The sequence below is a fragment of the Lagopus leucura genome, unplaced genomic scaffold (assembly GCF_019238085.1).
Source record: "Lagopus leucura isolate 7727_CA_CO unplaced genomic scaffold, USGS_WTPT01 Super-Scaffold_100018, whole genome shotgun sequence".
In the NCBI taxonomy this organism is placed as follows: domain Eukaryota; kingdom Metazoa; phylum Chordata; class Aves; order Galliformes; family Phasianidae; genus Lagopus; species Lagopus leucura.
This window is the reverse complement of record NW_024962272.1, coordinates 4,257,723-4,280,152: the sequence shown is the minus strand read 5'-3', so window position 1 is coordinate 4,280,152 and position 22,430 is coordinate 4,257,723. Positions and strand designations below refer to the sequence as shown.

The window sequence follows — 22,430 nt, the reverse complement described above, 5'->3', positions numbered from 1 at the left end:
AAGAAAAGAAAAGAAAAGAAAAGAAAAGAAAAGAAAAGAAAAGAAAAGAAAAGAAAAGAAAAGAAAAGAAAAGAAAAGAAAAGAAAAGAAAAGAAAAGAAAAGAATCAGGATTTTTGTATACAGCATTTTCTCCAAGAATGAACAAGACATAAAAGAGTTTAAATAATAAAGACAAATATATGATGGAGTAAAGGTTGTAGAATAATGTGTTGTCTGTACTATTTTAAGTAGAAATCTCAAAAGATGAGCAGAAGAGTCACAAACTAGAAAGATATGCTCATTCAAAATCTGAAGGAGAATGGGATGGGAAAGCAATAGAAAGGAGCTGAGAATTGATGAAAATGGGAAAGAGAAAATACAAGTGCTAAAAAGTGAGTATATGGAAAATACACATCAGAATGTACGTGATAACATGCAAGTGAAAAAAAACCACCATATGGCATGGAAGGTTTGACTTGTGTAGGTCACTGTTGTATTACATTCTGGGAACACAGGTCAGAGCAGGAGACACCAACAGCAATTTGAAGCCTACAAATGTTGAACTCATTCAAACATGTTTATTATTTCCCACTGGAGAAGGGACAGACTCTTCCTTTCACATTAAAATTTACACTGATATTTCGCCACAAAAGGCAAAGGCCAAGCAAGTCTGAAGCTATCACCAGAGAAGGTGCAATCTCTTAGCAGTGGAATAGGATAGGATTTCAGAAAAAGAAGCCTTGTGTTTCTCAGAGAAACTTCACCTGAAATGGCTGTCTGAACAAAAAGAAGAGATACTGTCCTCCATTGTGAATATCAACATAATTTTCAAATTCGGACTCACTAAGAAATGGAGTGCCCAGCTTCAGACACTGTGAGACCTCAGGCACAATTCTTTCATCTCTACAGATGTCCAGAAATCATTCTAAATGGCCTATTTGATAACTGGGAACCAGAATATGTAGTTTCTCTGAAATATAAATTCCTTAAATGCAACTGACTAAAGTAAAGGTAGCAGTAGAGAAGACGGTATCAAGCTTTTAGGCCATTCTTGAGATGTCTGTCTCAGATACGTAGATGGAACTAAGCATGACTTTTTCCTGACTCCAGAAATGTTTGGAGAGGGGCACTAGCAACCTTGAGTGATGCTTTTGTGAAATAACTCTGCTGCTTGCAGGCCTCAGCCTCCTGGAAGGGCAATCCCGGCCGATCACATGGCAGCACCTGCAAGTGGTAGACAATGATGATATCCAAAATGTTCGCCTGGTCACAGTTGATGGCTTACAGCATGGGCGGCTCACGGTGAGAGGTAAATAAATCCTTGTTTACACTTGGATGCTGGAAATACCTTCTCCAGTGACGACTGGTGGCAGACCACATGAAGGTCATGGAGACACCAGCAGATACGCATGAGAGGCAGATGTGCAGGGAATGAAGGTTCAGAGGGGAAGATTAGGAATTTTGAAAGTTCACAGGTTCCTAAGGAAAGTCGGTCGCATAGCACAGACATTTTGGCAAACAGTGCATTTACGTGGTCTCCATCAGTAAGCGGGGGAAAAAAAAGTCTGGTGTTTTCCCTACAAGCCAATTTCATACATGCAGTTGGTTATCATTTTCCTCGCTGTGCATGAATTCAGCCCGGTGCTGTAAGTGACCCAAGGCAGCAGCTCTCATGCTGCTGTCTCCCCAGAGACGGCGCTCGGTTGGCATTGCAGAGTCGGAGAAATGGCAGCGGGGCTGTGTACGTCCTCGAGCTGCTCCAGCAAGGAGGCCACGGGCACGAGAGGGAGGGCTGCTCCTGCGCTTCTCACTTCGGCAGAAGGCAGCCAGAGGGAGCCGAGGGAGCGCAGCAGAGGCTTTGGCCACGGCAGGCGAGTCGGCGGCCTTCCACTCCCTCTGCTGACGGCCTTGCTCCACTGCAGCCCTGCAGCAGGCAAAGGCACGGCTGTGCAACTGCAAAACGAAACAAAAAAGCCCCACAACCCAACCCCAAACAGACAAACAAAAATCAAAACAGACAGCAACCCGAGCAACAACAACAAAAGCATCTATTTAAACTTCTTACTTTCTGAACTTTCAACTGAATCCCAAAGGTGAAAATTTAAAGAAATCATTGTCATAGAGCAGGCATGGCCTAGGCTAAATGCAGGTGTTATGTTTTACCATTTAGGTACTAGGATATTTAGGTATTTAGGTATTTAGGATGCTTAAGGAATGATGAGTGATTTTGATTCATTGGCAAATACAGAAAATATTTGGATGTGGTTGCTATTTTCTGTCAGTTTAAAGGCTTATTTGAAAAAAGAGGCAATTAAATTACTTCTAATTTTCTAGCCCTCTGCATTTTCACTATCACTGATTTTGCTTTGCCGTTTGTTGAGTCATTGCAGTGCTGCTCCCTTTAGGAAAGAAACAGGTAAAAGAAATCGCTGCTGTTAGCAGGGTGGAAAGATGCTGCCACTCTTAATGCTGGCCTTTTGATGGTTAAATGTTTTTAAAACACACAGCCTAGAAACATAGAACAACCATTTTAATAAAGAAAGAAAGCGATGCACAGAATTTGATAGAAATAGAAATTATAGAAAGTATGTTTCGTCTCAGGAATCTCCTGGCATGCAGTTTTGGGGTCTGTGGGACCAGCTGTCTGCCACCTGATAAGCGGAAGATCTCAGTGCCTTCATTTTCAGAGGAGCTCATGTGGGAGGTGGACCAGGGACAGTCTGATGTCAGCCAACACCCCCTGAATCAGAACAGGGATTCCTGCTACCTGCAATGTGATCAATGCAGTGCTTTGAGTGCTTATGCACCGGGTTTTGTTATGCCAGTCCTAGGCAAAAGCCCCGAGAGAGAAAGAGGAATACATGGTATTGCTCTCTGCCTCCTGTCACCTCTAACAGGCTTTTTTGTTTGATATAGTAGATGTTTTTGTTTGATGTAGTTTGATGTAGTTTGATGTGAGATGTAGTAGTTATCACTGCATCCTAAAAACTACCTGTAATTCTCTTAAAGTAAGAAACAAAGGGAGGGAAAATGCACCTGCAGCTGTGGGTGTCTCTGTGTGTGTCAGACAGCTTGGAGGGCCAGAAATATTTTCCTTAGAGGCCCTTGGTATAACATCTATTCCTGCATCAGCTGGGAGTTCACAAAATTTTTAACCTGCCTGAAATATTTTATGAGTGTATAACATGCTCAGTGAAATGCCCATTGTCTCTTTCATGCACAATCATCTGCAGAGAAAAAAAACAAAAGCTGTAAATGTAATTTTTTATTTTCACTGAAACAAGGAATCATAATTACGCAGCACAGCATCCTCAGTTCTTGAAATAAAAGCAAAGTGTCCTGATAAGAAAGCAGTTTGAAAGTCATAATTAAAAATCACTGGCATCTCAAACTGTCTTAATGCAGTACACATTTAGAAGATTTTTCTGTGTTACTATGGTTGTAAATTCTGCATTCTTAACTGTTCTGATATCTGCAAGTTTATTTCCAGTAGAATAATGTGTTTGTTTCTTTCCTCTTCCTCCCAGTTAGAAATATATTCTCCTTGTCTTTACCTTAGTAAGAATTTTTTTCAGGGTTGAACTACACATTTGTGATGCATTTGTTTCTACTGTTTTGACAGGAGGAAAAGGATTCATGTTTACAGTTTCTGATATTCAGACTGGAGCTGTTTACTACCATCACGATGACAGTGATTCCACAAAGGATTTTGTGGTGTTCAGGATTTTTGATGGCCTGCATAGTATTCGCCATAAGTTTCCAATCAATATCCTCCCTAAAGATGACAGCCCTCCATTTCTTATCAGCAATGTGGCAATTGAAGCACAGGAGGGACAGACGATCCTGATCCAGGGCTCCATGCTTCAAGCTTCTGACATGGATTCCAGTGATGACTATATAGTATTCAATATTACCAAGCCACCACAGGCGGGAGAAATCATGAAGAAACCAGGGCCAAACTTAATAGGTAATGAGACACATCCACAATAGCACAATTTTCTTTTTCCTCATTTTTTAAACTGTATTAAGCGTGACACCTAGACTTAACTTCTGCTCAGGTTGAATCAAGGAAACTTTAGACTTTTGTTATTACATGTGCAAATTCCCACTTTTCTTTAATGTTGGTCTGTGTTTGCACCAGGAAAGTTATAAGTGAACAAAATTTCACACATAAGTTTTCCATCTATTTCTACAATTTTGTTTTTTTTTTTTTTTTTTTTTTTTTTTTTTTTTTTTTTTTTTTTTTTTCTTTTTCCTCAAGAGGAACTGAGCTAGTCAGGAGATATTTTATCCACAGGATTAAAGCCAGCAGATGAACCGAGCTCAGAATTCCTGTGTTAGACTGTGGAGTCTGGCTGTAATACAGATTCCTTTATCCTCTACATAGAGCTGTTAGCCACTTTGCTGTGTTGCTTCATTTTTTGAATGGTTACTGAGTGACATGGAAATGAAGGTGATGCAAGAAATGTGAAAGACAATGAGAAAACGTTTCAGAGATCTTGCCTTAGCTGGAGTGAGAAAGGAGGCATGATGCCTCACTATTTACTTGCATTGGTAATGGATAGTATTTATGAAGGATTAAAGTCATACACAATTCAATAGAAGATATATTCTTTAACTAAACAGGGTATCCTGTCAGCAGTTTTCTTCAGAAGGATCTGTTTAATGGAATTATTTACTATCATCATTTGGGAGGAGAAGTATTTGAAGATTCTATTGAGTTTGTGCTGTGTGATAGCCATGACCCTCCCAATCTCTCAGAGCCACAGGTATGACATTGAAGCATCTCTGGGAGGGAACTTTCAACTTCTGCAAGACTTTCAAATAAAACTAGGATAAGTCTCTCCTGTTTGCCATCAACCATACTTCTTGGCTTGTTTTTCATGGGGTAATGCTCTCTGTCTGTTGTCAGTGAATTTCTCCCAAACCGTAACATTAAATGATGGAAATATTAGATTCAAAGACGATACAAACAAACCAAACAGCCCTCCTGAAGCCAACAGTGAATGGACTATTCCACTCAGGAGTTGAACATCCAGGATTGCTTGTGAAAAAAAGGAATACTGCTGAAAGTTGTGAGATTTGAGCACCATGTATCTCGTATTCCAGTGATATAGTTATTTCTGTGTGCAGGTGTGTAAACTACTGCTTGGACACTTTCTCATCAAGGGAACAGTTGTTGATTTTGCCATCTTCTGATTTTAGGTGATGATGGTGCACATTATACCTGTGGATGACCAGCTACCCAGAGAAGCCCCAGGAGTGACCCGCCACCTGGTTGTTAAGGAGACTGAGATTGCTTACCTAACTAAGAAACATCTCCACTTTATAGATGTGGAAGAGCATGACAGGGAGCTCACGTACACCATAACCTCTTCCCCATTTTTCTCTTGTGTACATGGGTAGGTGTGGCCTGCTTGTATCTTCCAGGTGGGATGGAGCAAAGCCTCATGTGAGATTGGCAGTTTCAGTGGAGACAGAATGCCTGTATTTCAGGATTTCCATCTGTTTGCTTAAAGTGCAGGTGATAATAGCTGAGCGCACATCTCTTGTTAATATTTAAGGCTGAGTTACAGCTAAAAGCAGCAGAATAATACAGTTGCATTGTTTAGCAAGAAAGAAGAAGAAATGCACCTGGAATCTCTTTGTTTATCTCAGATTTGCATTTTACGCTGAACAGTTGGATTCTATATTTCCTTGGATACAGTTCACAGAAGCTTTTGTAATAAATAGATTGGTGTTGATCTGGAGCTACCCCAGACTGAGAACATGAGGTGCTACAGCTAATTCTAGGCAGTGCTCTACTGCCATGGTGTTGTGAAGTTCTGGACCAGGAATCTGTATAGCACAATGGCAGGCAGGATAGGCCAACAAGGGCATATGGTAAACAGCTATAAGAGCAATTTGCATGTCGCTGAAGCTGTTTCACTGTTTGGTAAAATGTATTTTTGCAGTTGGTTGCACTGACAACTATCTGCTAAACAGAAAAGTTCAAACCACTGTATGGTTTATGCTGCAGATCAGCATCTGCAATTCTGACCTCAACAAGCCACAAAGAGTCAGTAAGTAGCAGAGGGTTTAGACAGCTTCCTGTCCAGCTGATGAGGCACAAGTACTGCTGTTGTCTCCATTGCAAAGATGGCTTGGTCAACCTTATTGACTGGAGAAATTTGTGAGATGGAAGAGAAACAGAATAATTTCATTTTTTTACATACTGATAGTTGTAGGCATGTAATCATTAAGAGTGTGATGGGCTAGCATTGCAGGTGGTGTAAATAGGCCCAGTAGCACTGAAGCTGATAGCTGAGATGTGCAGAGACACATCAGAATAAATCCCTGTGCTTGCTTTTAAAGTATGCGATCATTTTTTTCACAGTGCTGAAAGACTCACTTGTGGTGAGAGTTCTGTCATAAACTTTGAAGAATAGTAGGGATAGAAGAAAGAAAAAGTTTTTCCTTTCAGTGAAGTTGGGAGTGGGAAATTAATTTGAAACACAAGACTAAACTTTGTGGCTGCTGTTTTTCCTGATCTTTAGTATTGCTAACATACATGTTTTTGTACAGCCACTCCGATGCTGGGAAGCTATTTATGGTGGACACCATCCCCAAACTGGTCAAGGATCCTGCTGCTCTTGCTCTGAGGTCATTTACTCAGGTTTGTTGTGTTATGCATGGTAGTGTAAGCGGTACCAAACACTCTTAAGAACAATCACACATATACAGCTTTTTCCTGATAAGAAAACAAGAGGTGAAAAGTGAATTGCAGTATTATTACATGAACATTGTTTTAGAAGAGCTTATTAAATTCTTGCTAATTCAATTCCAATTTTTAAAATGAATTTTCATCATGCTTCATATCTGCAAATGTAACTCTCCATCTGAAGGCTTCAGGGGTTGCAGTTGCTTAGGGTGGGTTGAATTTGGCTTATGATTCTGAGATGGAAAAAAGTGCACAAAATAAGAAATGGAGCCTTGACAGTTCTCTATTTCTCCTCAGTGTCTCCACTGGTAGCTATGGAACAGGATGGAACAGGGCTATGTTCTCTTTTTCAGGATTTTGTTCTGTAGTTTGACAGATGTCTTTTTTTAGAATATTGTTAACATGTCCTGTTCTGTATCATGAGGAATGGTTAAGGCTGTGTAGCGCTGACCACTGTAATACTGTAGTGGTAGGAGCTCTGAGTCTACCTGGCCTGAATGTCTGGCCTAGTATGTGTGTTTGAATGGAAGATTTTGTTGATTATTTTAGTCTCTTTCACTGGCCTGTCTGTGTGGGTACCCTACCTTGGTGGGCAGGATGTCATGAACTGGCAGTAGATAAAGAACGTAAGCAGTTTATGGAATAAATTTTTAAAGTTCATGTAACATCAAAAGAAGGGATGAAAAAGTTTCTTAGTGTCCTGGCTAATGGCTGCACCCATCTTCTCCTCTTACGTGAACACCTCTTCACTTTTTGCAGCACGCTGTGAACTATATGAAGGTTGCTTACATGCCCCCACTGCAGGACATTGGGCCCAATCCTCAACAAGTCCAGTTTGTATTTTCTGTCAGCAATCAGCATGGTGGCACTTTGTATGGAATCTGCTTCAATATTACTATTCTTCCTGTGGACAACCAAGCCCCAGAGGTAGGACGATGAAGAGGTGAAGGTTGTGAAGAGTTTGGAAATGGCTTTGGGTAGAAACAGAAATGTAGGGAAGTTTCCTGATTGGACAGACTTAAAAGAAAAATATTGCATAGGAAAGTGTTTTTGTGTCTGGCATGTTGGCTTCACTGGGGCAGAGGAGGAAGGTAAAGTTTGATGAGAGTGCAAGGTGATTTTTTGCAGCACGTAAGTTAAGGGTTGCAATCACAAGTCCTAAATCCTTCCTTAATTGCTTATGGGATTCTAAATGAGATCAGATCAGGGATGTGTGTATCAGGATATATTGTCTGCAAATTCCTTATGTTTTTCCAACAGAGCAGAAAGGAGTAGGTCTTTTGGCATTTTGACTTTAAGGTGTCACATGAACTAGTACTGCAGAAAAATTGAAGTGCAGATGAAAACATCAATTCAGCATTCTCCTCCATGCAGGTTTTTACAAGCCACTTGAGGGTGGAAGAGGGTGGCCTGAGCCCTGTCACAGAGGGACACATTCTCATCTCTGACGTGGACACAAAACAGGAACATCTCCTCCTCCTTTTGCAGCGACAGCCTCAGCATGGGGCAGTGGAGCTGGATGGTGTTCCCATGAGGGAGGGTGACAAGCTTTCCTGCAGGGACCTGCGTACCCTGGCAGTCAGGTTAGCTGCTTTTCTTCTCGTGATAGCTGAGTGTCCTGGCTAGATGAGCAAGATCCCTGTGGAGAGGCTGATCAAGGAGGCTACAGCAGGTGGTGCTCACCACTGCATTGCTCAGATAGTGTTGCTCCAAGCCAAAACTTCTTGTTTAACCTGATGACCACAATGGTCAGTGTGGTGTTTGAGCAAAAGTGTGGCCAGTAAATGGAGCTGCCATGGTCAGATATAAGTAGTTTTCTCTATAAAGTACTGCCCTGTGCAGGTGAGGAGGCAATTCTATGTTGAGCCTCTTGTGAAGAGGGCAATGCTTCCTCTTTTATGGAAGTTATGTGTTTATCAAGCTTACAAGAAGGCTTGTTTTGACAGTGATTACTCTGAAGATGCAAATATTTCTGCTGTATTTGTGGTGAGAACAGGAGGCTGACTTCCTACATATATGCAGAATTAGAGCTCCTTGACTTTATTTCATTCTGTTAGTCAAAGAAGGCTATCCTACATTGGCTGCTCCTAAAGTATTGCTTCCTATTGTATTGTGTTGTCATCAGAGGTGGATGTTGGTGGTATGGCAGTGGAGGTAGAAGCTCCCACCAATAGTCCCTTACATTTTGTTGCTCTGTGACACATGGCAGCAGAGGGGCAGTCTGACACAAAGGTGTCTGAGATGGAAGTGTCTGTGAGACAATGGTGTGGAACTGAATTCCTCCATGTGGGAAAAATGGCACTTTGACATTTATTGACAGTTGCTGAATGTTTATGAAGACTAAACAGAAGATGTGAACGGAGTGAGGCTGTAGGTGGTATAGTATGCAGGTTCTTTTTATTGCTGGTGAAAATACATCATGACTATGTTGAAAAATATTGTTTGAGTAGTTGAGAATTTCCTCTATCCAACAGTGTTATTGTGCTCTTTGTATCTGTTGTAGTTTTCATGGAAATAAATAGGCATTACTTCATTGCAACCTATGTACTGCAGAGAGAGAGCCTCTTTAATTGGTAGCTCACAAACAGCCATACTGCAGATGACAAAGGTTCAGTGAAAACTTTTCCTAGCTGATAACTTTCTTATTTTGGGGGTATTCTTCACGCTAGATATCTCACAAGCTCCTTGAACCCACTGTGATCTAGAACTCCAAGTCTTAGATAGGCACCCTTGCGCAGGGATTGGCTTTCTGGTTTGGAGAGATCCACACTATCTGGCATGACCAGGAACCACAGCTTCTTTGTCTGTGTGAAAATATTTTAGCTCTTTTTTTTCCAGTTATCGGCATGATGGTTCTGAGACTCTTACAGACGAAGTCCTTTTTGCAGCCACAGATGGCATCCACTTCTTAGAGTTCACCCTGCAGGTCAAGGTCAGTGTGTTGCAAACTTCTGAGAGCATTTGTCTATGTAAAATACTGCAAAGTTTACCTTCTGAAAATCTTTAGACCTTAGAAGCTGAGAGATAATGGGTTTGTTAGGCTTCCTTTTTCACTCCATCTTTCAGTTTCAGGGTACTATGCCAAATGTAAAAGCCAGTTTTTCTCAGACTGTTTGAAGGGCATTTGTGTTTGCTTTAACTTGAGCTCTTCTGCCTGGAATTATTCTCTCTGTAATTAAACACAGGAGGGAGTTTTCATTCTCCAACTATAAATGTCACTGCCAAAATTGTGCAGTGAATTTAAAGATAAACAGTGGATTTTCATCTTTCTCACTGAGAAACTGAAGACAGTAGCAAGTTAAGTGTACCATTTCCTCCACACAGTCTTCTCAGTTTGGTTTACTTTTTTTCTTGGTTTTTAGCAGTGGCCCTAATTCAATTGTTTCAATGCAGTTCACAGAGTGAACTGTGTATTCTGACCCTAACACTTTGTTGCTGGTTTGAACCGGAAAGCAAAACGTTTAAAACAGCAGGTTTTCATTGGAATGACAATAAAAGTCATGTTAAAAGATGTTAAATTCTCTTTCTGATTAGGTGTTGCCCGTGAATGATGAGCGACCTGTTATGCAAACAGGGCTTATCAATGTGGTGCGTTGCCCGGAGGGTGAAGAAGTGGTCCTCTCCTCAGAGTACATATATGCCACAGATGCAGACAGTGATGACATGAAGCTGGTGTTCGTGCTGGTTCGCCAGCCCTCCCAGGGGGTGCTGAGAAAAGCTGGAATTGTTGTGGAGCGTTTCTCCCAGGCTGATGTCATCTCTGGCTTGGTCACCTATAAGCACACTGGTAAGGGAGACTGGGAGGTGGTCGGACAGTTTTGATGGAAAATCTTCACCTAAATCCACAAAATCTTTGCAGCAGGAGCTGCTGAAAAAACCCACGTGTTGTGATTGGAGAAAAAACTAAGCTGGTTTTGAAACAGGTCTGATGGTGTAAAACTACCAACTGCTTCAATGTCATTTCCAAACTCCTTTTTGAACTGAAAATTAAAGTACATCAAACACATGAAATCATCATAATCCTGGAAAATATCTTTCACTGTTGCAGATACAATATGATTTTTTTCCCTGGGAAAATTATTGATAAAACAGGAACTAAATTGAGTATTTTTATTTGTTTCTTGACATTAAAGAAATCTTTGACTTTTTTCCATAATCGTGCATAGCTTAAGTAATGTAATGTTTGATATGAGGCTGCAGAATTTTAATAGAAAACTGCTGACAACCTGAGATGCTAACTGCTCGCCTTGCAAGTCTGCAGAGGTACTCATTTTTGGAGAGATTATGGTCCATCTTTGCTTCAAGATAAAGAATTGTTCCATTTTCTTCAAGGAAATGGCGATTCTAAAAATACACCATGTTGTGGCTTTATCTTCAAAATCCCCAAATACATTTTGTAAAATTACTCACAGAAATCAATGGCTGGTTAAGTCTCTTTCCTGCTTAATTTAGTTCTTTCATTAGCACGAAAGGGATTCTCTTTTCTTCATTCCTGATGACAGCTTTAATCTTTTTTTTTTTTTTTTTTTTTTTTTTTTCCCTCCAAAGGCTCTGGTTTTCTGTGTAATTAGTCTTTAATTTTGTGCTAGCGTGGGGAATATATGTGATATTTTCAGGCTTGGCACTGTCTAAAATGAACAGCTGGTATTTGAGAAGAGAATGAAGTACTTGATTATGGCTACTCATAACAAACTTTTCTTCAATATCCTTTAGATGCTGGGAATGCTGTTTTAAAGGCCATGCTTCGCATGGGCGACAAGGGGCAGAATCTGACTTGCACAAGCACAATTGCCTGTATTTCATGTTCCCTAATTTCTACATGGTAAATGCACTGCCAGTACTTACTGTAAGTGGGGCAGGGAGTCACTGCCCTTTGTAGTCAACGTATCAGCCTGAGAACTGGGCTCACCATTGGATACTTCTCATAAGGGCTGTCAGCCTCCAGTCATTTTACCATAGTTTTTTTTTGAAGTCATTTTGGTCTCTCTTCTGCCTGCAGACTCTCCTAGCAGGATACAAGGTTCTTCTTCATGAAGTTTCAGTTCCCTACAGTAAGACGTTTATTTTCAAATGCGTTTTTTTGTTTTTTGTTTTAATTCTTCCAGGTGGGGAGATTGGCTTGAATCTTTCATTTGAGATCTTAACTTTTGTTGTTTCTGATGATGAAGCTGGCCCAGATGTGAAAGACTGCTGTTATGACAGACCTCTTCCTCCTCCAGTTCCTCTTCACCGTCCACTCCCAGTGTATAATCTTAACGTCACTGTACTTCCAGTGGACAACCAACCTCCATCTATTGCAACTGGTGAAAGTTTCCTCTCACTACAGCATATTATTATAACTGTACTATGCAGTATTGATAGAGTTAGCTGAGATCAGCATGTAAAAGTTTTGAATCAAAATTTCCACATTTTTTTTTTTCTTTTGCTAATGCAGTGTAACCACCAAATTCAATTGCAAGTACAAATGTCAGTAATGGCTTGTGGCTCTTCAGCTGCATGATTAAACCATGTGGCTGGAGATTAGAGTGCTTGCATCTGCTCCTATCCATCTATATACCTGTATTGTTGCACACATAAGCTGTGTCTGAGTAAAACTGAGCAACATCTCATCCTTGAACTTAGATTCAGGCAATTGTTAGGCTTATACAGTGCCAAAATACAACTCTACATCAATCTTTGCATGTTAAGAACACAATGAAGTATTAGTTTGAATAAATATTTAAATATCAAGGGAGGAAGTATTTTATTTCCTATGTTCTGTTGATGAATAAAGACAATCCTAGACTATGTCTGTAACTGACCCAATTAATAATGAAACTACATTTTCACCAGTACTTTTCACAATCAAAAACACTCAGATGAAAAAGAAATAGTAGTGGCAATGTACATTTAGCCTAACAACAGGACAGAAAGTTAGATTTTCATTTAATCACAGGGTTTGGACGAGATATATTTGTTAAAGGTGTGTTCTCTGTACGTTTGTCATTTTCAATGTCATTTGTTCGTAGGCATCATGTATATGTTCTGTATTCCAGAGAATATTTAAACATATGTATGAGTAGTTCTGTAATTTACAGGCTATCACCTAAGCAATGTTCTGGAAATGAAGCATTGTCCCAGCAGGGAAATTAAGCAGTGGTGCATGAGAAATTGTTCATTATATGCAATTCGTAACAGCTATCATGTAATTAATGCTCTGACAAACAGAGGTAACTACTGATTTTGAACATCACGTAAACCGTACTTAATAACTTACCAGTATAATCAATTTGCAATACCCTTCCCCTTTGCTTTGTGATGGGGAAAGTCAACAGTGTAAGCAAAAATCTCAAAAGCAGACCAAATTCAGTAACAGATAATTAATTGTCTTTTCCTCCTTATTTATTATTTCTGTTCTCATTAACACATACAACAGTAAGTGAGCTAAACATGCAGTAATGCTTCTCATGTATTTTTGTGCAGGTGCAAGGTTTGTTGTGGAGGAGGGCTCCTCAACAGCCCTTACCTCTAACCATTTGTTTGCCACCGACCCTGACACCGCTGCAGATGACTTAGAGTTTGTCTTGGTTTCTCCTCCTCAGTTTGGTTATATTGAAAATATACTGCCTTCTCCTGGGTTTGAAAAGAGTAACATTGGTATAAGTATAGGTAAGTGTATGCAATGTATAGTAATGAAGCAGAGGAAACACAGAGTGCTCATAGAGGGCAATACAATGGGCTGTGGAAAGGTAGATGCAGGTGTGAGCATTAATATGGTCTTATTGATGAAAGCAGCTGCTGGCAAATTAAGAGCAGTGGGACTGTGCAGGAGGACTTCAAAGAGAGTCTGCAGTTCTGCAAATGTGAAGAAGAGGTACTTGGAGTAAACAAGGCAATTCTTCTTTTATGCATCCCAGCTGCAATCTATTAGAGGTAGCAATATGAAACATTAATCTGCTTTCTCTACCTCCCCCTTTACTCTCTCACGCAAGCTTCTTCCAGCCTCTCTTCACTTCTATCAATAAAGTGCTGTAGTTGAGAATTTGAAAATTCCTGATCCTGTGTTTATCTCCAAGGCAAAGTTTCAGAAGTGATTTGGTCATTGAAGGACATCATTTCAGAACTGTTTACGCTGTGTCAGACCAGTGGGCAGGAAAACAATAATGCTAACTCAACATTTCTAAAATTTCTAGCTTCGTTTCAGTTGAAGCACCTGAAAGCCCTGAGTATAAACTATGTACAAGCCAGGCACATGCGAGTGGAGCCAAGAGCAGACCACTTTGTACTTTATGCCACCGATGGCCTGCGTCGTTCAGCAGAGATTCCATTTTTTGTGCTGATCAACCCAACCAATGATGAAGTCCCAGAATTCATAGCAAGAAACATTACTGTAAGGAAAAAAGTAAAATGCCTGCCATAGAATTACTTTATACCAGAAAATACTTTCTAATTTAAATCAAAACATTTTTTGAACACATGTTTCTCTAGATCTTTCCTTTCCTTTGCATGATTCAGCTTGTTTTAGGAAACTGCTCTGTTAAATCCCATTAAATCTGTATGACAGAGCTTTGGTGAGATTGGAGCTGTGCACAATTCTGTTTGGTAACCTGCAGTAAAGTAAGTGAGGACTTAAAGAAATACGTTATCTAGAATGCAGAAGGATGTTTATACTTCTGTTTTCGCTAGTATCTTTCATAATTTTTGCAGAGTAATTTTTGTACCTGGTGTAGTCTATCCCCTCTCTGTAAATTGTGGTTTTAATATGAGTAATAACTGTGTGACAAGCAAGCTACTGAGGAAGGGATAGAGGAAACAGACTCCTAAAAAAAAATGCCTACTTAGGAAACCATGCTAAAATATTTTAAGTTCTTTTTATGTAAAAGAGTATGACTTTTGTTCTTTTATGTTCAGGTTCAAGAAGGTATGGTGAAAGAGCTGGATCTCTCTGTTATCAATGCTGTTGATCTGGATGTGCCTCAAGACCATTTGGTATTTGATGTTGTGCAGCAGCCTTCACATGGATTCCTCATTAATGGAGTTCATGGCAATGATATTCTACAGTACAAAGAGTTAATTCACCACCACAGCAGTGGGTTGCTTGTTCATGACTTTTCTATGGAGCTACTGAAGAATGGTAGGTGCAGTGCTCTTCTGACGCTGGTCTTTCATTCCTTTAGTAATTTGTAACAGATAAGGAGGCACAGTAAGAAATCTGCATCTGTTTATTCATTTGCCTTAGGGGTACTTTCAAGAGAAAGTTTAAGAATAGAAATAAACCTATCTAATGCTAATGCTGTCTAATGATTTGAGGAGCTGTCAATAAATTCACCCTGAGAGGCCTACATGTCAGAAAGGGTAGTAGTATGTCTAGAGAGTCCATCTACCCTGAAAAAAACAAAGGGAGTATTAAAGCATATCACCAAGACATTTCAGAGTGTTTCACAACACCTAAAATAGAGACAAACTGATTTAAAAACATATTAGCTGATTGTGAGAAATCTTTGGGTTAGATATAGATTTAGATACAGCTGTAAATGAAGAGTATAAAACGGTTCAATAGCTTGCCATTATCAGTTATCCTACTTTGAAGTGGCAAACATCTTTCAAGAACATGTGATTAAATTTGTATTTAACATTTAAGACTATGGTAGATTCTTCCATACTGAGGCCACTGTGTGGAAACTGTATCTATCAGTATCAAGAGGGACATAATCTTAATTCAGCCTCACAAAACGTAGTTCAGTCCGCAAATCCTGAGGAAAAGACTTTTTTCCACCCATCAAGAAATATCCCTCAAAAATGTGTAAGCAACAAAAATTACTAAGACTTCTCAAGTTTTATTTTCTACTCTCTTCCAATTACTGGGCTTTTTCATCATTTCCATAGTGGAGAACCAGTCATATTCAGGTCAGCCATAGCCACAAGTACAGCTTTCTTTTCCAAGATTTTGAAGCTTCCTGAAGATTATGTGGGGTATAAAGAAGTGTTAACTGATGATCCTATCCTTTCTATGTTTCCTGTTAAAATGAGTTGGAGTGAGGGGAGCAGACAATAGGGACCATTTTATGAAGGAGACTGCTCCTTCAGATTGATAGGCTTAGTGTCTTTGAGTCACTAGTATACTGTTAGATTAATGAACAGAAGCAGCCCACCAAGCCCATCTTTTGGTGTTGAACAATATTTACTGTGGCCAGGGAGTGTATAGAGGGGAGATGCAAGAAGAGTGATGGAAGCAGAGCAAAACAGAACAAAATATTTTGCAGGAGACAAATTTATTTGTTTTGTCTCTCTCTCTCTCTCTCTCCTTCTCTTTCCTAATTTTTTTTCCCCGATGTATAGGTATGAAGCTGATGTACATGCATGACGATTCAGAAAACCTCAATGACAGCTTTAAAATCCAGCTATCAGATGGGAAACATAAAGTCCTCAGAACCATTTCAGTAAAGGTCATCCCAGTTAATGATGAGAAACCAGTGCTGAGCAAGTAAGCCACGTGTTCCTGTTTCTGACAGGAAAAAATTCAGACAAAATGATCCAAAAATGATCAAAACAGCTAATCAGTGACTGATAGGGATAGGACACCATAATTAGTCACAGCCTAATGCCAACACAGATGTTTCCATGTGGGCCATTCACTATTAGTCTGTTTTGTAAAAGCATTTTTAGAGAAAGAAGGACACACTGAATGTTGCTATGTATTGAGAAAATAGGGTTGGTGTTTGCATTTAGAGATAAAATATTTAAAAAGATGGACAACAAATTTGTTTTATCTTTCAAAACCAACTTCAAAATTGGACCAGTACTTACACATGTCCACCAAGTTATCCATCCCAGATGCTTTGCTTTCCTCTTCCCTAGGGAAACTGCCTGTATCAAACACCCCTCTGGAAGCAGCTCTGGATTTTGGCATGAGAGAGACTACGAAGTTGGTATCTTCATGCCTCACTGGGGAAAGTCTTTCAGTTTGATGATTATCTTATTTTGTCCTAAAAATACTCTATATCTCAGCCATAATTCAACTTTTGAAGAGGTATACATTAACTTCCTTTACTGTCTAAAACTAGAATTCATAAATGAATTAGATCTGGTCAGAAATCTCCTGGCAGACAATTTTCAGATAAACAGCTGGCTGTGAGTGAGTTGAACCTCCTGGACATTACAGCAGGGAACTTGTCCCTTGGGATCCTCGTTTTTCAGCCGCAGAGTATTGTTAGGGACTCCATCCCCCTGGCTGCTTTCCAGCCTTAGGAAGGCAGATGGAGAGCTGGGGGCCTGAAAGCTTTGGGGATATGGCTCCAAAGCCTACATTTTAGAAATGACTCACAGCCTGTCAAGCAGGCTGCCATTAAAATAGGAATTCTGATCCCTCAGGATGTTTAGCTACAGAATATCCTAGTTTTGGCTTATCTTCAAACCAGACCTACATTTGCTATTCTAGAGAGTTCTGAATGTTTTGTTTACAATGTAGATCTTCCTACAGTAACAAATGTTGGTTTTCTAGTGAGGATTATCAAGGGGCACATAGTGATAACAAAGGGGAAAATCAATTTTGAATTAGAATAAAGTTTATGTAGTCATATCAGATTCTGATAATCTGATAATTAAGTGCCACTGCTAGTTTGTTCTTTGCTTGTTAAAGGTTAGTATATTGTTTTTCATTGTTTTTCTCTGAAGAAATGTGATGGAGAGCAGGAAGCTGAGTTTTTATTTTTGCTCAGCTGAATCCAGAAACCATTGCTTCTTTGGCTAGGAATGCTAATTTGCCACTTCTGTTGTGAACAGTAACATATACTGAGCCATTTCCTTGCCAAACAGTTTTTTCATTGTATGCTCTTAGTGCTTCTTACCTGTTAGACTTCCACTGTGATGGTTGTTAGCTGTTACTCTTCCACTGTGATGTGGTGTAATGCCAGCAGTTAGGTAGTAGTACCCTAACTTGTCCAACTTGACAAAAATGTAGTTTAACCATCATATGCAGCTGTCCATCTTTGCTGTGGGGTAGGAGCTCCTTTTTGCTATCACTGCAGTGTGTTACAGGTGAACATATGACAGTACTTTGATCTAATTGTACCTTTTTGCCCTAAGGAGTTTCAGTTCTCATCTTCATTAGCTGTGGTCCACACGCTGAAGAATGGCTGACAAATTGTCCCTATCTACAGTGACTGCCAAAAACTCAATCTGTCACTACTTGGATTGCATCCTTTAGCAAGGAGTGCCCTTGGGGAATGTAAGGCCCTCATGCATTCCACTTGAAAGTTTAATCTCAAGATCAGATATGTGGGTGCTATAAAGACTTAACTGACTAACTGCTATGCAGAAAAATGTGTTGGGATTAGAATGCATTTGGAGAATGTAGCTAAATTTATCTTCTGTCATTGTTTGTTTGAGTTTTTACTCCCTAGCTTACACAGTCTCTGGGTCAAATACCTGGTCTTCCAGTTTGCAAAGCCCCAGTGTGATTATCAGTGACACGAGTAAAACTTCGGAGTTGCCTGACCTATCATTAATATGGCTTGATGTGCCTTGTTATATGATCCCATTCTGGTTGCTTCTCATTTTGCCAGACATGAAATCTCTATGCTTCATACTCAGTTTGAATATAGCAACTTTATGAAAAAAGCTCAATTTTTTCCAAGGACAGTAATTATATTTTCAGATATCAATACATAATTTTTATACCTTATTTGGAAATCTTAGTTGTTACTCTGTCTTGAAGCAAGCTCTTCATATTTAGCAAATGAAATGGCTGATCCAGGGAGAATGCCTTTGGCAATTTTTGTGAAAATCCACCAGTATTTGGCCTGTGAAATAATATGGCTTGCACATGTTCAGTTGAGTCTGGTAGAGCTTATCTGCCAAAATACATAAGGAATCTGTCCTTTTCGAACCTGCTCTGTGCCCTCTGTACAGATTACCTTGAGTAGGTCCCATCCCTGGGGTGTCTGAATATGCTGAATTCCCTTCAAGCTCTATGAAATTTTTCTGTAGTCTTATAATGTGATTTGGATGCTACATTGCAAAAATATAAGGTAGCTAACAGAAAAAATAGTAAAGCAGTATATGCAAAGGCAAAATGAAGGATGGTTACTAGCTGAAAACTGAAACAGAAGAGACACAGTCAATTTTGCTGAAGCAATCATCTGGATTTATTTCAAACCATGCAGGATTTTCCCCAAAGCTCTCTCAAATTTTGCTTTGGCTAATGATGACTATTTCTTCTGGATCAAGAACACAGAAAAATTCTGCAATGAGGAGCATAGAAAAGTCACTTAGGACTTTGTTGGGCAGAGTCTATTAAAGATAAAAAAATTAGCATTCAACTGAAAGAGAATCTTTTATTTAAGTAACAATGGAGCTAATATTCTATGGTCTGTAGTAGCAGTAGCATGTTAAGACAGCCTCTCTGCTTATGTTGCCATCAGTGAGAGGGTAAATGAAATAGGACCTGGGGGAGAAGACAGATGTGGCGAATTCCATAATGTTGTAGGTGGCTGCTTTGTTGTTTTTCACCACTACTAGAAGTAGCTGTTCTGTCCTGTTTGGTTCTCTTCTCTATTGAACTGAAGTAGGGGCCCTCGTTCCATTCTTTCTTCAGTTATTTCTGTCAGCATGTGGGTAATCCATATTCCCAGGAGAGAAATTATATGTTGCAAAACTTGTATTTCTTTTGTTATGCCATATATAACTTCTAATTTTTGCAGGAAGGATAATATAGAGGTGCGTATGGGTGAAACTCGAATTATTTCTGGTGCTGTTCTGTCAGCTGAAGATAAAGATACTCCTAGAGAGAGAATTTTCTACTTATTTGAAAGACTTCCAGAAAATGGCCAGCTTCAAATCAAGGTTAGTCTTTGTACATCAGCATAAAGTAGGCATGCAAGCAACTCTGTCTTGTTAGCACATAGTGAAGTTGTCTTCCCTTTCTCCAAATCTCTTTCATGTTTTAAAGTAGACTGTTACGGCTAGTTCAACAGTAAAAGGAGTTTTTAAACTAAACAATGCTTTCTCAGAGAATTTGACACTTAAGGCCAATATCCTCAACAAGAGCAGAGGGAAGATGAAAAGCATAGCAGAAGATCTGAGGTGACAATGAAGAGAGATGCTGTAAGTCAGCATAGAGTGATCGAAAGCAAATGACAAGGCAGGAGGCAAAAATTCCTAGGTCAGTAAAGGTGACAAGACAGTACTTCAGAGTTCAGAAAAAATGCAGGAGATATGGCTGAAAGAGGAAGAAATAATGATTTAGAACGAAAATATGGGCAGAAAGAAGGAAAAAAGGAATAATATAGAAAATATATAGCAAGCATAGATCGACCTAACATAAGCCACTGTAACAAAAAGAAAAAAAAACACCTCCTTTTAAACGTGTGCATATAATAGAAAATAACTGATTTTCAAGATCTGTGAATGTAATGTATTTTAATTGTGGATCTCTGCAAGAATCTGTAGACCCCATGAAAATTTTGACTTGTAAGAGACTCATACACTAGGACAAAAGTGCTGACATTTTGAATACAGAAGGTACCTGTCAACCAATTCCCATCTATTTCCCAAGCAGCGGATTACCACCTGGCCACCTCCCCACTATTTTTCAAGATATGGTTTGGGAGATAAATAGCTTTGTCTAATTAAGAAATAGAAAACATAAGCTGGGTCAGCAAACTAATTTTCATCTTATTGATGTCGGTGTGTAGAAATGTACTTACCTGAGTAAAAGTGACTGAATTCCATTTACCTGCATTTACTCATGGTAGCTATATTTTCTCCAGCGTTCTTACGGATCCTTGGGAACAACTGCAGCTATATACTGCCCTTCAAAACACAAAATATTCTATGTGCAAAGACTCTAAAGCTTAGGAAGACAGCCAGGAAGCTGTCACTATCAGCTGTCATAGCTGCTAATAACCAGAATTAACTATGGAGGATGCATAGGAGACCGCATCTGTTTACTGAAGGATATTCAATCTTTCTAGGTAGGCAGAGACTGGGTGACTCTCCAAACCGGAATGAAGTGCACTCAGGAAGAACTGGATATGAACCTTGTCAGATACGTCCACACAGGAGCTATAGGGTCCAAGAACCAAGACTTGTTCACATTTTATTTGTGGGATGGGTACAACAGATCCCCAGCTGTAGACTTCTACATAAATATCAAGAACATGGAAAAGGGTAAAGATCTGCCTGATCTTGTTTCACAGTGCCTGTTTCTGAAAAAATGTCCTGATACATGTCCTGATACATCCCCAAGCACTATGCAGGCCCGTGGCAAATCTCCCTGCAGACCCCAAAGTCTATCTGCTCAGATTTCCCTGCTGCCCAGAGCCCTGATGTTCCTGCTGCTGCAGAAGTGATTTTGAGATCTGAAAAGGCACTGCCCAGAACAGTGGCGCATTGCACCTTTCAGGAATCCCAGCTGCTGTTCAAACAGAGTAGAAAATATTCTTCTGAAACTAGCTTTTGTTGAGTAAACTACAGTGCAGAAGAATGGTAAGAGTGTAATAAGGTAAGAAAAACACTGTTCAAAACTGTCCCTGCCTTCCAGGATTATGCTATGGTCTTACAGTCACCATTCATGGGATAACTCTTAGAGCACTAAATTGTGTTTGGAACTGAGATTGGAACAGATGTCCAGGGATGTTGTGCTACTTCCACTCTTGCCAGTTTTCAGGCCCCAGTGGAATTAAGCCCTGTGCAGCCTGGAAATTACTGGTGGTATGGCTGACTCTACTCTGAGCAGAAGATAGATAGTTTAGAGATATCCTGAAGTCCCTCCCACTGTGAAATTCCCTAAAATCCTATGATTCTATCATTTTTCTACTGGAGAGGGACTGTGTATAGCTAAATGATAGGTAAGAGATCAGCTTTCACTTCAATACCACTATTTTAGTGTTGTTTTGTTTATCCTGCAGGAGACATTGCTGTTTTCATAAAGCCTCTCAAAGTACCAAAAGGGGATCGAGGCTACATTACGACTGATGTCCTCCTTTCACTGGATGGTACTGACAAGCCTGAAGAGCTTCTGTATGTGATAACTTCCCCTCCTCAGTATGGACAAATAGAGTATGTTAGCTATCCTGACATCCCCATAACGAGCTTCAGTCAAATGGATGTTGCAAGTCAGATAGTCTGCTATGTTCACAGCACCAAGGCACATTCAAGGCAAGATGCATTCAGGTAAGACATTAAAACTCTCCACATACCCTTCTCCTATGTGTTCTTGGGTATCTACTGATAAAATATGTATAAATAGGAAGAGGAAGCTCTGAGGGAATTCTCAACATTCATGTGACAAAGATATTTTCACTGCAATGCACGTAGTTGTGACTGCCTTAGTAATAAATACATTTTCTAATTGATACTGAAGTAGTAACTAGAGCCACATTTATTAAATTATACTGGCTTAAGTGTTACTCTACCACCCAAACATACACAGATGTTAACATTTAAGTGGGGGAGATGGACTTAGAATATCCTCTGTAGAATTTTTCTTTGATTTCTTGGTACGCCTGCCTTTTCCATCCAGCTATTAGCCAACTGCTTGCCTGTCTTTTCATGTATGTCTATTGTGTTGTGGGCTTTTTAAATGCATAAGTGGTTCTTCAATACACCAAAAACAAGTCTACTTATCTGTTCTGACATAACAGTAGTTCAGAAATTCATACAGACAGCCAGGTTTTTTTGAGCAAAGCTGACTACATATAGGCCACATTCAGCTGTCCAGTGATATGTAAGTTTACTTTCATCTGATTCTGAACTTTTCTCTTAGATTAG

At 39.7% G+C, this 22,430-nt stretch overlaps 1 protein-coding gene across 2 annotated transcripts in view; it reads left to right on the top strand.

Moving 5' to 3' along the window:
• The window catches only part of FREM1 (FRAS1 related extracellular matrix 1), a 73,088-nt gene that overhangs the window by 24,801 nt on the left and 25,857 nt on the right, over positions 1–22,430 (top strand). The window contains exons 8-24 of one of the 2 annotated variants that reach the window (XM_042877502.1): positions 1,158–1,289; positions 3,603–3,947; positions 4,607–4,749; positions 5,186–5,382; positions 6,545–6,635; positions 7,440–7,607; positions 8,055–8,263; positions 9,519–9,612; positions 10,215–10,467; positions 11,786–11,983; positions 13,143–13,328; positions 13,853–14,049; positions 14,571–14,793; positions 15,999–16,143; positions 19,361–19,502; positions 20,633–20,828; positions 21,569–21,833. In XM_042877502.1, the coding sequence (XP_042733436.1) occupies positions 1,158–1,289; positions 3,603–3,947; positions 4,607–4,749; positions 5,186–5,382; positions 6,545–6,635; positions 7,440–7,607; positions 8,055–8,263; positions 9,519–9,612; positions 10,215–10,467; positions 11,786–11,983; positions 13,143–13,328; positions 13,853–14,049; positions 14,571–14,793; positions 15,999–16,143; positions 19,361–19,502; positions 20,633–20,828; positions 21,569–21,833 (3,184 nt within the window). Of the gene's footprint in view, positions 1–1,157; positions 1,290–3,602; positions 3,948–4,606; positions 4,750–5,185; positions 5,383–6,544; positions 6,636–7,439; positions 7,608–8,054; positions 8,264–9,518; positions 9,613–10,214; positions 10,468–11,785; positions 11,984–13,142; positions 13,329–13,852; positions 14,050–14,570; positions 14,794–15,998; positions 16,144–19,360; positions 19,503–20,632; positions 20,829–21,568; positions 21,834–22,430 lie in introns of those variants that run through there. The other variant, XM_042877501.1, reaches the window with a different exon arrangement.